The 14,712-nt window shown below is 54.7% G+C and overlaps 1 protein-coding gene and 1 long non-coding RNA gene across 2 annotated transcripts; both read right to left on the reverse strand.

Moving 5' to 3' along the window:
• Positions 1-260: 260 nt before the first annotated feature.
• LOC116963017 lies at positions 261-9,215 on the reverse strand. The gene is made up of 3 exons (XR_004407912.2): positions 7,658-9,215; positions 6,851-7,486; positions 261-5,784 (listed from the first exon to the last, which is right to left on the reverse strand). It is a non-coding gene; the product is annotated as an uncharacterized LOC116963017 (long non-coding RNA).
• Positions 9,216-9,906: 691 nt separating this feature from the next.
• LOC116963019 lies at positions 9,907-12,775 on the reverse strand. The gene is made up of 2 exons (XM_032998420.2): positions 12,740-12,775; positions 9,907-11,869 (listed from the first exon to the last, which is right to left on the reverse strand). The coding sequence occupies exon 2, from the start codon at positions 11,843-11,845 to the stop codon at positions 10,139-10,141; it is 1,707 nt and encodes a 568-aa protein (XP_032854311.1). The 5' UTR covers positions 11,846-11,869; positions 12,740-12,775; the 3' UTR covers positions 9,907-10,138.
• Between the last annotated feature and the right edge of the window lie 1,937 nt (positions 12,776-14,712).

Genomic DNA, 14,712 nt, shown 5'->3' on the forward strand with positions numbered 1-14,712 from the left:
TGTTTTCCAAACACTCTGGGAATTTCCCATGTCGCTTGTGCTCTGGGATGAACTGTAACTGTTTTCTGTTGTTTAAAGCCTTTTATTTTCATTTTCTTCATGACATTCCAAAGCTTACTCAAGGCTAGAGAAGATGTGGACCACTGGAAAGCCTTGCAGGAGCTCTGGGACCTCACCCCATGTTCTCCCCAACATCAAGCCTAAGCCCTCCCCAAGTCATGTTTCACCCTTTGGTTACCAGAAAAGAGAAACACCACAGGCCAGGAAATACAAATATATATTCAAAAAGGAAACTGAAAGTGAGCAGCACGCAAAAGAAACGTGCAGGAGAGGGGAAAAGGGGAGAAAGGTTTATTTCAGTTGATTTTCTGGTGGGTGCACTCCTTTAACTTCAGAGTCAAAGCTGCTTCTCCTTGGTGGACATCATCTCCATGCCTGCCCCACAGAGATGGCTTGACCCACCAGGGAATGATGGATCCCAACAAGTTGAATTCCAGCACCCCTGGGGATGGAGCCCAGGGACTAAACCCAGTGATTGTGCAGAAAACGGGAGGATTCACAGGGCTGGGAGGGTCTGGACTTGGGAGGATTCACACAGGACCACACAGACCCCTTTCCATCCATGAAAGCTCAGAGAAGAATGAGCTGAAGACCCTTCTCCCACTGCACGCTGGGCAGATGGGGATTTTACAAGCCTCAGTTCCACACTAGTCAAGTCACTGAGCTCCTGTCAGTGGAGCTCCAAGCTTGGTTTTTAGAAGGTAAAGGTATCCAATAACTCTGGGGATCCCCTAGGTTTCCCTCACAAGTCCAGGGCATTTGAAACAGCACTTCTGTGTCGGCAGCTGGGTTGCATGTCAGTCTAGGGTTGAGACACACACAAAAAGAAAAAAAAAAAAAAAAGAAAAAAAAGAAATTAAGAAACTCTGTTCTTCCCAATGACGTTGAAAGGATATTGCATATTTGTATTGTGAGGAACGAACAAATGGGAACCTCAGGGCTGAGGCTATAGCGAGAACTGGGGGGAGCTGGTTCCCCCCGCTCCAGGATGACGGAAACCTGCTGGGAGATGTTGTGTGCCACTGGCAACAGTTGTGATGGACCCTGAGCCACCCAAAAACCGGCGCCCACGAACGTGGTGCAAAACACCATGACGAAGCAGCCTCTTCTGAGGTCTCTTTTTGGGTGGGGGAGGAAAGTCCCAGGTGCTGCTGCCCAGTTTGCAAGCTCATGTGCATGCACCTGATGTGGCAATACTCACCCTGTCTGTCCCGTCCCCTTGCTTGCTCCTCCCCCAGAAGATGCTGGGTCATGTCCCAGGGAATGAACCACTGGGAGGAAACCAGCCTCAGCTTCCCCTTTCCCCTGTGGCTTGGTCCTGAGGAGCTCAGCACTGCTTGCAGATAATCATGGTGAAGAGGAGCTGGCTGGCCGAGGCAGCGGGTACCCTGCTCTTGCTGGGCTGGCTGGCAGGTAGGTGGCCGGGCAGGGTGTCTGGGGGGCAATTTGGAGAGTCACACTGAGGGGCAGCACCATGGGCTGGCGTGAGGTGAATTTTAAGCAGTCCCCTTGGGAAATCTCCAGAGACAAAGTTGAGGCATCAGCCAAGAGCAAAAATTGTGGGTTTCTGGAGTGATTTCTAAGGAGTCCAACAGTCTGAAAACAACGGATAGTCTTTTGGGGGAGTCTGAAGGTTCATCTTTGCTGTGGCAGCTTGTGGACAACCCTTGGCCAGGGACTTATTTTGCCAAGAGAGATGTAAGGTGGCAGATCCCACAAAGGGAACTGCATCCTTGTAGTGATTCATGAGCACAGGATTGTTCCCTCTTCTTGTCCAGGGATGGTGTGGTTGTCCCTGGCTGGGCAGAAAGGGACAAGGCATCACCCAAAAGCCCTGTTTGCTATGCACTGGTGATTTCTGACCTCCGTCGTGCTGAGGTCTGCAGGAAACTCTCCCCATTTTCTGCAAGCTTTCCCAAGGTTGCATCTCCAACCTCAGAAATGTGCACTGCAAGGTGTCCTCTCCTAGACCAGCAGACCATCTCAGGCCAACCCCTTCTGCTGTCCCATACAGGTGCTGGTGGGATGGAGTCAGAGACCTGCAGCTCCCCAGGTGAGTGCAGGTGGAAAGGAGTGGTTGGAAAAACCTTCCAGGTCCACATTGTAATGTTGCTTGTGTCCTTTGGATGGTGTCTCCTGATCCTGGGGTGTTCAAAAATGCAGCTCTGATCCTGGGGCTGGTGTTTCCTTTCAAGGTAGAAGGCAAGCCAAAATGAAAAAAAAAAAAAAAACCAAAACAAAACAAAAACCTAACAATATATATATATATATATTTGGTAGAGTGTAGCATGAAAGATACCAGTTTTGCTAGAGAGGATTTTGGCAGAGGAAGCTGCAATTTTTAATTTTATGATGGAGAAGGAAATCTTTTGACAAGAAAGGTTGGACCAGATGATCCTTGAAGCCACTTCCAACCTGGTATTCTATGATTCTATGAAATATTGGCTTGAAATTAAAGAAAATTAAAACATTCCCCTTTGGAAATATCACAATGACGTGCTTTGTTGTCCACAAATTCACATATTTCATCAGAGTCTTTTCTGAAATACTCAGCTTGGATGGAAAAAAAAAATGTTTCAGTCACTAGAAATATTTTTCACTGTATTTACCCACATTTTTTTTCCCAATGTGTTTACCTGCATCAGTGTCAACTCCTGAAATGAGCAGCACTTTTGCTTTCCTACAGTCAAAGTATTTTGAGTCGTCAGATGACCGAAAAACAGGCTCTTCCAAGCTCTTCTTTCTTTTCCCCTCTTTAATTCGCTGTTACCACCAAAAAGCAGCTGCAAGGTCAATTCTGAGATTAGAGTGCTGAAAGTCCGGTGCTCACCAGTGCTCACCTCTGTGTCATCACACCATGACCACATCTCTTTACTCTTCCAGGTGACTTTCCCCCACCAGCACTCTTTCCAAACATCTCCTCAGCTCAGGAAGGTGACTTGATTGTTGCCCGGTGCCTTGTTTTTTCCCGTGTCCCCATCACCCACATCTTCTTCTGCAAGAACGGGATGGAGCTGGCGAACCACCCAGTGGGAAAAAGCCAGTTCACCTCCACACTCACCATCCAGCTCTCCGCAGAGAGCAGCGGCACCTACTCCTGCGGGTACCAGCGCCGGAGCAGCCTCAGACGGGTCACGCTTTCAAGGTTGAGTGTCCCGTGGATCCTGACCGCCAGAGGTGAGTGGAGAAGGGCATGGGGAAGTTGATCCTGCCCCATATCAGGGACAGCCCTTGAGAAACCCCAGAAGCAATTAACCCTGCTTGCATGGACTCGAGGTCCCTGCCGTGCCAGCACAGATGGGTCTTGACCAGCAAGATCAGTTCAGTGAAGGGATGCTCCCAGTTGACCCAGTTAGAGTATCCTGGTGTCCTGGTTTTGGCTGGGACAGTTAATTTTCTTCCTAGGAGGTGGTACAGTGTTGTGATTTGGATTTTGGATGAGAACAATGTTGGTAAACACACTGATATTTTAGTTGTTGCTAAGTAGTGTTTACACTAAGTCAAGGACTTTTCAGCTGCTCACACCACCCCATCAGTGTTTAGGCTGGGAGTACACAAGGAGCTGGGAGGGGACACAGCCAGGACAGCTGACCCCAAGTGGCCAAAGGGATGTTCCAGACCATATGACGTCATGCTCAGTATATAAACTAGGGGGAAAGCCGGCTGGGGGCCGCTTCTCGGGAGCTGACTGGGTATCAGGCGGTGGGCGGTGAGCAATTGCATTCTGCATCACTTGTTTTGTATATTCTAATTATTTGATAATCACCATCAGCATTATTATTATTATTACTGTTATTGTAATTACCTTCATTTTCTGGCCTATTAGACTATCTTCATCTCAACCCATGAATTTTACATTTTTTTTTTTTCTTTCAATTCTCTCCCCATCCCACCAGTGGGTAGGGGAGTGAGCGAGCAGCTGTGTGGTGTTTAGGTGTTTAACCACAACACCTGGGTCCAGCCTAGGAATAGCCACCCACCACCCCAAAACTTCACTTGGTCACTTTGGCAACCGCTCCACAGCATGGGGCAGAGGGGCCAGTTTGGGGTGACCCTTTCTCCACATATTTGTTGTCTAGGTGGGAAGGATGACCTGAGGAACAGCAGCATTGCTACCAACCCAGAGCTGCCACCTGGAGGTAAACATCCTTGCTTTTCTGGATGAAGTTTGGCCAAAAATCCTGGTTTCCAAGCTCCAAGGTGCCACCAGTGATGCTACTAACTTCAGCTTGGCCAGAACCTTCAAATGGAAATTCCTCACTTTTCCTTGCCAGGGAAATAGACATTTCCCACAAAGCAGCTGAGATACGTGCTTCTTTCCACCTTCCCATCACTCACTGATGAGGAAGGGATCAATAATCCCAACCCTCTCCCAAGACCTGGAGGTCCTTGGTTTGACTGTATTCGAGACCTGGAGGTCCCTGGGTTGAGTACAAGTTGCCATGAGCTCTCACTGCAGGGGAAGGAAATATGGGGCTTCATGAGAAGGAGTGTGACCAGCATACTAACAGGAACTCCTATCTCAGTGCTCTGGAGATCCCTTCCCACTGACACAAAGATGGCTCTGCAGGTTTCCTAGCATGACTGAAAATGAACCACGCAGCCTAGGACATGGTGGGGATGGTCCAGGGCTTGGCTTTACCCCTCTTGGCCCTGTGGGACCCAGTGCTCTTCATCATCACCATCTGCTTTCTTTCTCCCAGGGCTGGGAGTCTCCCTCAGCCTGGCCTTTGTGATCCTCTCCCTCCTGGCTCTGGCTTTGGGCATCCATCTCCTCCTGCAGATCGGTAAGAGAACCACTGGCCCCGTTGCGTGGTGCCCATTAACTGTGTCACTGATCAGGGATTCACAGGTGCACACACTAAAATCGAGCAAGATTAGGGGGCACTAAGTGGGCTTTGGGCCATCTGGGGGGACTTTGGAAGCCCCCACAAAGGCATGGAGCTGTGTGCACCTTGTAGAGGCTCCTCTGCAGAGATGGTCCAACACCCATTGACCCATCGCTGTCTTGCTTGCAGGAAAGCAAGTCCAGCTGGCCAGGTTGAAGAGGTTCATGCGCCAGTAGAAGACCATGGCATTTCACAAGTGCTGCAAAGGACGAGATGTCCAGGAGCCCTCGCAGTTGGAGGACCTGTTGCCAGACCAGAGAAATGCTCCAAGGTGCTGCTGGTGGGTCTGTGGCAAGGACCACGGTGAATCGTCAGTTCCCCATGGCCATGGCAGGGGGGAATTGGTCCAAGATGGTGTCCCTTGACTCAATGCCACCTCCACTGCATCTCCAGCTGACAAAAGCAGATCTCCAGTGCCCTGGGGACCCAACTTCATCCTTTGGGCTTCAGCCAAAACATTCTGCCCAAGCTGGTTGCAGGAGGAGTTTGCTCCAGCCGTGAACATTGCAGTGGCTCTTGGACATAAATAAATTTAAAAGGTTCATAATTAAAAAGGTGGTTTGCTTCTGATTGTTAGTCCTTTGCATTGGTCTCTGAAGGTCTCATAGATGATCAGTCCTCCAGCAAGCAGAGATAGGAGCCTGAATTCTGAGCATGTCTCAGCTCTAGACCTCGCCTCGCATGGTTGGAGCCCATCAAGGCATTGCCCAAAGTCACATCCAGCACCAGGACCTGTTTCCAGCAGCTCCCAAATACAAGAGCAGAAAAATCTGGCAGGTCTTCCCATCAGGAAGGTCCATCAAAGGTTCCATCTGATCCACCAGACATTTGAGGACTAAGGGATGAATGGAAAGAGGAAAGTTAGTGTTTGGTCTTGTGTCACCCACCCCCTGTCTGGAGGGAGGGAGGCAGAGGGGGTGTTGGGTCATTGGAGAGGGGCGATGGAGACATCTCCACATGGCTTTTCCCTGTCCCAATTCTCAGCTCCATTTAATCCTTCGGTCAGTGACCAAAAAGGCTTCAATTTGCATTTCAGAGCTCCCTCACACTCTCCTTCCCCACAAAACCCTGCAGACCTCATCCTGCCTTCATCACTGCCACAGCCCCAGTTGACCTCCCCCATCCACCTCTGCTGTCCCACCTTGTTGCTTTTTTTTCTCCTGGTTTGGCTGCTGCTGCCACTTCCAGCCACAAAGTAGAACAAATTAATAGGAAAAAAGCCCCAAATGAAATCTGTTCGCTCCCAGGAAACACCAAGCCTAGAAGACCTCACAGTGAAACATAACACAGCTGATGGTAACCACCAACCTCTCATCAGATAACGTGGCATGTGAGGAAGCCCAGAGCTGTTTTCTCCTTCGCCACATAGGAAGGAAAGCAGAACAAAATAAAAGAGGTAATTTTTTTGGCCCAGAAGACATCTGCCCCACTACTTCCAGTGCTTGGCTGGAGGTGGTCCTTCCACCAGGTTTTCTCTCCAAAAGATGGAGGGATGGACAGGCAGATGGATTGAGGGTGCAAAGACAGGTTGGGTTAGGAGACAGATGACTCACAGATTGGCACGATCACCATAGGAACATGGGAAATGGAAACAGAGAGATGGCCTGAGAGAAATAGGGTGAAGTTATTCGGTTTGAACCCCCAACCTCCAGGTAAAAAATGTAGTCCAAGGGGCTGGAGAAGAGGATGGCCAATGGGAAGGTGTCTGCCCCCTACACCAGGACCCCGGGTGGATACCAGCTGGACAAACATCAAAACTAAACCCAAGCTATAACTCAAATCAAAAAGAGCCCCTTCAGGAGAGCAGGTTTCCACCAGGCATTGCATCCAAGCAAGCTCCCAAACCCCAGGCGCAGCACTGCCCACCCAAAGGACCTTCAAATCACACTCCCCTTCCTTACCGCAAAACAGGGAGTCCTCCAACCTGGTAAAAAAAGGGGATTAGGAGCTAAAAGAAGCATCTTCCATTCTACCTGGGCTTCTTCCCAGTCTGGATACAATTTGTTTTGCTCAACCATTTACTGAGGGCAGAAGGTTCTGCCCGGTGTTTACAGCAACATGGACAAAGTACGTCAACCCCTTCAGTTGATGCTGCCCAAGGCTAATGGTGGTGCCACCTTTGGATATATAGGAGGAACTATCTTGATTCTCTGTGATGACTTTGATGTTCAACCTTGCAGCTTTGGACATGGTGGCCGTGACCCACACATTGCCAGCAGAGACCACAGCGGCCTCCTGGCACACACCGAGCTTGACACAGTGGAACACTCATCAGTACTGGCAGGTTGACTGTTATACAGCCTGGTGTAGATGTCCTTCATGTTGCCAAGGCGGACGTTGTGCAAGGAGATCTCCATGGCTACCTTCATGTAGAAAACGTTGTAGTTCAAGGGGTTGGAGACAAGAATGGCCAGTATGAAGATGTCTGCCTCATACACCAGGACCCCCACACACTCCCAAAAATGGATCATGGAGTTGGCAAATTGGCAACTCTCTGTGACGCCCAGTGGGATCCTGGGTGCTTGAAGCAGTAGCTCCTGGAAGAAGAGCACAGGTGAGGAGGAAAAGGGATGGGGAGACTACTTGGGCTTATGAGGGAGATGGTCCAACCATTGGGAGATGGTCCAACTTGGACCTTCTGCCTGAATCCTGAGGGGCGTCCCCTCTGGCAAGGTCGTCCACCCCCTGCCCCCTCCCCCTGACATTACCTCGGGTTGTACAAGATGACATCCTGGGGTTTGGTGGTGATCTGGATCTCCTCTCAAACGACTTCCAAACAAAATTCCTGCTTATCTCTAGTGTCTTCTCCACAGCTCCGAGCAGCTTTCCAGTGGGAAGAATAAGACTTTGGAACAGAAAAATCAAGCTGTTGCCAAGAAAAACAACTTTCTGATGACAACTGTGCAAAGTCCTCCTTGGACTTGATGATCCTTATGGGTCCATCTCTCTTGATATCCAAAGTCCTTGCCTGGGCAGGGTGTGCTTGTGTCAGTATTAAGGTGCTGGATCCAAGGGAAAGGCATTTTTTGCGTACCCATTGCTGCTCTTGTGATTGCAGGAGGAAAACTGCAAGGGAGGAGGACACACGTGTGTGGACATCGACACATACTTGGGCAGGAGATGAATATTAATGCAAATATTTATTCTCTGCCAGCCGGGCACCTTATCTCTGCTGCGTCTCCTGGCACAAGCAATAAATGCCTCAAGGTGCTGCAAGATAAATCCTCTTACGGGTGGTGGGGAGCTTTGGGAGGAGGCCAGGACTCTCTTGATGGCAGTTCTTCCTGATTTTCAGCCTTGGCAGGTCCCTTCACACGTCCCAAAGGAGATATTCTAGGCCCATCGGTCATACTTCAGTCCCTGGGAAAGTTATGGAATGAATCCTCCTGGGGCTATCACAAGTCAAATGAAGCACGTTATAGGCAAAAGCCAGCATGGATTCACCAGAGGCAAATTGTGCTTGACAAATCTGATGGCCTTCTATGACCAAGTAACCTGCTCGGTCGATGTGGGGCAAGTGGTGGACACTGTCTGCCTGGATTTCTCCAAGACTTTCAGTACAGTGTCCCCCAGCCTCCTCCTAGAGAAACTGGCGCGTTGTGGTCTAGACCAGTGGTCTGTGCAGTGGGTGGGGAACTGGCTGCCAGGCCGCACCCAGAGGGTGGGGGGAAATAGCTCTTTTTCAAATTGGCAACCTGTCACCAGTGGGGTCCCCCCAGGGATCAATACTGGGCCCAACGCTGTTTAATATCTTCATAAGTGATCTGGATGATGGGATCGAGCGTACCCTGATGAAGTTTGCCGATGATACCAAAGTCAGTGGGGAAGTGGTCACTTAGGAAGGGAGAGGAAGACCTGGATAGGCTGGAAGAGTGGACTAACAAGGAGCTTATGAAGGTTCAGCAAGGACAAATGTGAGGTCTTACACCTGGGAAAACATGATCCACGAGTGCAGCACAGACTAGGATCTACCCAGCTGGGGAACAGCTCTGTGGAAAGGGACCTGGGGGTCCTCGTGGGCAACAAGCTCAATGTGAGTGAACAGTGTGCTGCTGCGGCAAAGAAAGTCAACAGGGTGCTGGGTTGCATCACCAAAGGCATCACCAGCAGAGAGAAAGGAGTCATCGTCTCACTCTACTCAGCACTTGTCAGGCCACACGTGGAGTACTGTGTTCGGTTTTGGTCCCCACTATACTATAAAAAAGATGTGGACAGGCTGGAGACGGTCCAGAGGAGGGCCACAAAGATGACCAAAGGACTGGGAAGCCTGCCATATGAGGAAAGGCTGAGAGAACTGAGTTTGGTCATCCTTGAGAAAAGAAGGCTTAGGGGAGACCTTATCACCATGTTCCAGTGTTTAGAGGGTGGCTACAAAGAAGATTTTACGAGGAGTCACGTGGAAAAGAGGAGGGCTAGTGGGTGCAAGTTACTGGTGGGGACATCCTGACTGGACACAAGAAGAAAATTTTTCACGATGAGAACAATCAGCCTTTGGAATAATCACCCCAGGGAAGTGGTGGATTTCCCAACACTGGACATTTTTAAGATTCAGCTGGTCAGGGTGCTGCGCCACCTTGTATAGACTGTGCTTTTGTCAAGAAACATTGGATCAGATGACTCTTGAGGTCCCTTCCCACCTGGTATGCTATGATTCTGTGATCCCTGGGGAATCTGAGGGGGACAGGCAGATGACAAAACCTCCCCAGCTGGAAAGGTCAAATATCTCCAGATGCCTCCATGATGCTGCAAAAGCCTTCTCCACCCCTTAGGCAGAGGCGGGGCAGAGGGGGTGCACAAGCTTGAAGTCTGCTTTTGAGGTCCAAGCTTGGAGGCCCCAAGTGCATGGACAAAACCTCACCTTCCCTCTCTCAAACCCAAGAAATAAGTGTGTTGAGTCCTGGGTGACTTTCACCCCAAAAGCCATCTGGCCCCCAACCATCCCTCCTGTGCCCACAGATGACCGCAGCCTGTGGTGGTATTTATTCGCACAGAAGCAAAGCCACCTCTCCTGCAGACAGAGTACAGCCTTTAAAAACACCATTAACAAATCCTCCCCGTTTGGGCTGACACACAAAAACAGGAATCAAGAGGTCTATTGTTGCAAAAAAAGAAGTCTTGACATGCTGCACGCTTCACAGTAGCCCGGTCACAGTGAACTGACGAAAGGTCCACGCCTGGTCCCACCAGATTCACATCAGGAAAAGCCCCCTGGGAAAATCAGCCCCGCAGGAGGGGATGGCAAAGAAAACCTGAGCCATTCTGAGGAGCTCCGAGTGGCCAGCCAGGCCGTGGGAGCTGCCAAAGAAACGCACCCATTTCTGGTGCGTCTGCAGGGCATCGAAGTCCCTGCTGCTCCTGCAGCCCTTCAAGAAGGTGGTCAGGTGGCAGAACTGGTCGAAGCACTTGCTGTCATCCACCATGACCCCGTGGTCCACCAGGTACTTGATGCACCCCTCCACCTCCGCCCACGTTGGTGGGGCCTGTAGCTGCATCCACTGGAAACGGAAAAGCTCCCCAAACGGCCCCGTCCGAGCATCCAGGTAGTCAAGGAACGCCTCGTAGAGGGTCTGGACACGGCGGCAGAAGGTGTCGCATTCTCCGACCCTCCCAGCTGCCTGCTGCTCCGCCAGCAGCTCCTTCACCCGCAGCGACATGAAGCCATGGGCTTTGCGCTCCAGGAGGGTGCGGCGGACGGAGGAGAGGACGCCCAGCACCTCGCAGGGCGAGTTGTCCTCCCTCGCCAAGGTCCTGAGGTGCACGTCGAAGACAGCCACCTGCGAAGCCATGTGCTGCAGGTAGATCTCGCTGAAGTCGTCCTCAAAAAAGGTCCGGATTGCGAAGGGGGGGTGGCTGAGGGAGAGGAAGAAGGACTTCAAGACGGGGAAGACTTGAAGCAAGCGGGTGATGGCTGGCAGCAGGAGCAACCAGGGCACCCTGGCGTGGTGGAGCAACCGCTGGTACTCCCTCTTGGCAAACTCCAGGAAGTCCTTGAGCGGTTCAGTGCAGACAGTGTAGACGGAGATGTAGGTGTAAATCTTCCAGACGAGGGACTGCAGGTCCACCTCCAGGCTGTCCGCTCCGTGCTGGATGCAGTTGCTGAGGAGGTGCGCGGGGCAGTCGGTGGCGATGAAGACCCCTTCCAGCAGCTCCCGCAAGCCAGCTGCCTCGGCCAGACCCTGGGAGCAGCGCCCCAGCCCCCCCAACATGGTGTTGGGGCTCTCGCCTACGATGGCCACGCACCGCTGCCGCAGCCCATGGCTCTCCAAGACCTCCCGCACCAGTGCGGCGGCACCGGGGGCCAGTTCACCTGGTGGGGCCTCCACACCGACCGCCCTGCTCTGCACGCCACCCCGCTTCCAGTCAAAATAGCGGATCTGGATGGGAAAGGAGGTCCCCCCGTCACCGGCACCCAGGGCCACCCCACAATAGGGGATACCGTCCAGCATGTCCACCCCACAGTCCAATGTGAAGGGGGCCAGTGCCTCATCCAGCCTCACCTCCGTCTTGATTTGCAAGCCCAAGACATCTAAGACGGGGTCAGGCGTTTTGGGCAAGCCGGGCACGGCAGGCAGGGGCTCACAGCAGCCCTGGAGCGCGGCAGCGGGGAAGCCCAAAGGGGTTTCGGCAGCAGTGGCGGCAGCAGCATCGAAGGGCTGGTAGTCGGTGGGGAGGAAGCAGCCCGGCAGCTTGGCCACCGAGGCATCCCTCAGCATGTTCCTCTTGTGTTTCATGGACTGGATGTGGGCTTCCAGGTCAAGAGAGCCCTTGTTGGCCACAGAGACGTAGGTGCCCTCCTGGCACACCAAGCACTCGGCCTCCCATCTTTCCCGGCCCACGCGGAAGCAGGGGTACTTCGCCTGGAGCTCGTCGGTAAACTTGCATTTCCGTTTCGGCATGGTATGGGGCAGACGGGGCTCGGTCTGGGGGGAGAACAGAGGAGAGGGAAAATCTAAACGATTTTTATGCCCTGCCAAGGATGCAAATCTCCCGTGAGAGCTCCTCTCCTGTCTTCCACCTGTCACCCAGGTGAGGATGCTTGGATGCCCAGCAGTACCACAAATACACCCCAGATCCTGAAAATGCCTGAACATAAGAGCCCGTCCTGCAAGAGCTGTCCCTGAACAGACATGGGGGGCGGGAAGCTGGGGTGAAATGGGGAGTGTGGCTCAGCGCTCATTATATTCCCCCCAAATTGGGGAGCAAGGCTCAGTGCTCATGATATTATGCCCAGAGCAGGGAGTGCAGCTCAATACTCATGATATTCCCCCCAAAATGAGGAGCACAGCTTAGCCCTCATGACAGATCCCCCAAAATGGGGAGCACAGCAGCATTCTCCCCCAAAAAAGGGGGAAGGCTCAGTGCTTATAAAAGAAAAGTAGGGGAGGAGATGGAAAAGGAAAAAGGGAGGGAAGAAAGGAAGGAAGGAGGGAGACGGAAAGAAAAGAAGGAAATGAAAGAAGGAAAGGAAGAAAGGAAGAAAGGAAGGAAGGGAGGGAGGGAGGGAGGGAGGGAGGGAGGGAGGGAGGAAGGGAGGAAGGGAGGAAGGAGAGAGGAAGGGAGGAAAGAAAATAGGGGGAAAAGAAGGAGGAAAGGGGAAAACCAGGGAAAAATAAAGAAAATGTGTAAAAGAAGGGGATAAAGAAGGAAAGAAGGGAGAAAATGGGAAAAATAAAGAACAGAGTGGGGAAAACAGTTAAATACGGGCAAAAAGAAGGAAAATAGGTAAAGAGAGGAGCAAAGAAAGAGGACAGAGGAGCCGGAGCGAGGGAGAGGAAGGCTGCCCCACGCACCTCTTGGGTCCGGGCAGTGGCGGGGCGAGGCCCTGTCCCCTGTCCCCCTATCCCCTGTCCCCCTGTCCCCCTGTCCCCCCTCCACTGTCCCCTGTCCCCCTGTCCCCCCTCCCCTGTCCCCTGTCCCCCTGTCCCCCCTCCCCTGTCCCCCTGTCCCCCTGTCCCCCTGTCCCCCTGTCCCCCTGTCCCCCCTCCCCTGTCCCCTGACCCCTGTCCCCCCTCCCCTGTCCCCTGTCCCCCTGTCCCCCTGTCCCCCTGTCCCCTGTCCCCTGTCCCCCTGTCCCCCCTCCCCTGTCCCCTGTCCCTGTCCCCCTGTCCCCTGTCCCTCTGTCCGGCCGGGCGCTGCGGAGCCGCTGGGCCGGGGCCGGTTCCGGGGCCGCCAGCGCTGACCCAGGAAGCTCAACCCGCCGCGGGCAGGGGAGGGAGCGGCCGGGGCACCCAGGGGTGGGGGGCACCCAGCGCCCACGGCTTAACCCTCCCCGAGCGCACCACCCAGGGGTGGGGGACACCCCCCGTGCAGCACCCAGGGGTGGGGGACACCCCCCGTGCAGCACCCAGGGGTGGGGGACACCCCCCGTGCAGCACCCAGGGGTGGGGAGGGACCCCCGTGCAGCACCCAGGGCAGGGGAGGGACCCCCGGCACCACCCAGGGGTGGGGGACACCCCCCGTGCAGCACCCACGGGTGGGGGACACCCCCCGTGCAGCACCCAGGGGTGGGGAGGGACCCCCGGCAGCACCCAGGGGTGGGGGACACCCCCCGTGCAGCACCCAGGGGTGGGGAGGGACCCCGGCAGCACCCAGGGGTGGGGGACACCCCCCGTGCAGCACCCACCGGTGGGGGACACCCCCCGTGCAGCACCCAGGGGTGGGGAGGGACCCCCGGCAGCACCCAGGGGTGGGGGACACCCCCCGTGCAGCACCCAGGGGTGGGGGACACCCCCCGTGCAGCACCCACGGGTGGCGGACACCCCCCGTGCAGCACCCACGGGTGGCGGACACCCCCCGTGCAGCACCCACGGGTGGGGGACACCCCCCGTGCAGCACCCAGCACCCACTCCACAACTCCCCCTCGACCCCCCTCCCCCGCCTCCCGCGCCAGGAGCGGGCGTGTCCTCCTCGCCCTGATCCCGCCCACTCGCCCCCCATCGCTCGGCCATTGGCCCGCCTCGCTGTCACTCCCGCCCCTTGCCGCAGGGGAGGGGTTCCCCCTGCTCCAGATCGGGAAGAGGGGCGGGGGTTTCCTCACGATTGACAGCGCCCTTGCCCAATGGAACGCTACGAAGGTGTTCCCCTGCGTACGGCGGCTTAAAGGGGCCACGGGGGTGTTTGGGGGGGGGGGGGAGGTGCCGAAAAGGGGTGCACAGGGATAGGGGGTGCAATGAGGGGGGGGCGTGGTGGGGGATACAAAAGGAAGGGGGGTCATGGAGTGCACAGGGCGGGGGTGCACAGTTTGGGGGTGCAGTGGGGTGTACGTTTAGGGGTGCACAGTTTGGGGGTGCACAGGTTGGGGGTGCCGGGGGGTGCCCAGTTGGGGGGGTTGTGCAGTTTGGGGGGTGCTGGGGGGGTGCCCAGTTGGGGGGGGTGCAGTTTGGGGGTGCTGGGGGGTGCCCAGTTGGGGGAGTGCAGTTTGGGGGTGCTGGGGGGGTGCACAGTTGGGGGGGGTGTGCAGTTTGGGGGTGCTGGGGGGTGCCCAGTTGGGGGGGGTGCAGTTTGGGGGTGCTGGGGGGGTGCACAGTTGTGGGGGGGTGTGCAGTTTGGGGGTGCTGGGGGGTGCACAGTTGGAGGGGGTGCAGTTTGGGGGTGCCGGGGGATGCCCAGTTGGGGGGGGTGTGCAGTTTGGGGGTGCTGGGGGGTGCACAGTTGGGGGGGTGCAGTTTGGGGGTGCTGGGGGTGCACAGTTGGGGGGGGGTGCAGTTTGGGGGTGCTGGGGGGTGCACAGTTGGGGGGGTGCAGTTTGGGGGTGCCGGGGGGT

Source organism: Tyto alba, unplaced genomic scaffold (genome assembly GCF_018691265.1).
Source record: "Tyto alba isolate M040663 unplaced genomic scaffold, T.alba_DEE_v4.0 Super-Scaffold_17, whole genome shotgun sequence".
Lineage (NCBI taxonomy): Eukaryota > Metazoa > Chordata > Aves > Strigiformes > Tytonidae > Tyto > Tyto alba.

What these genes read in the sequence shown, in the direction of transcription:
- LOC116963019 (XM_032998420.2), bottom strand. Translation starts at nt 11,845, where the DNA reads ATGCCGAAACGGAAATGCAAGTTTACCGACGAGCTCCAGGCGAAGTAC.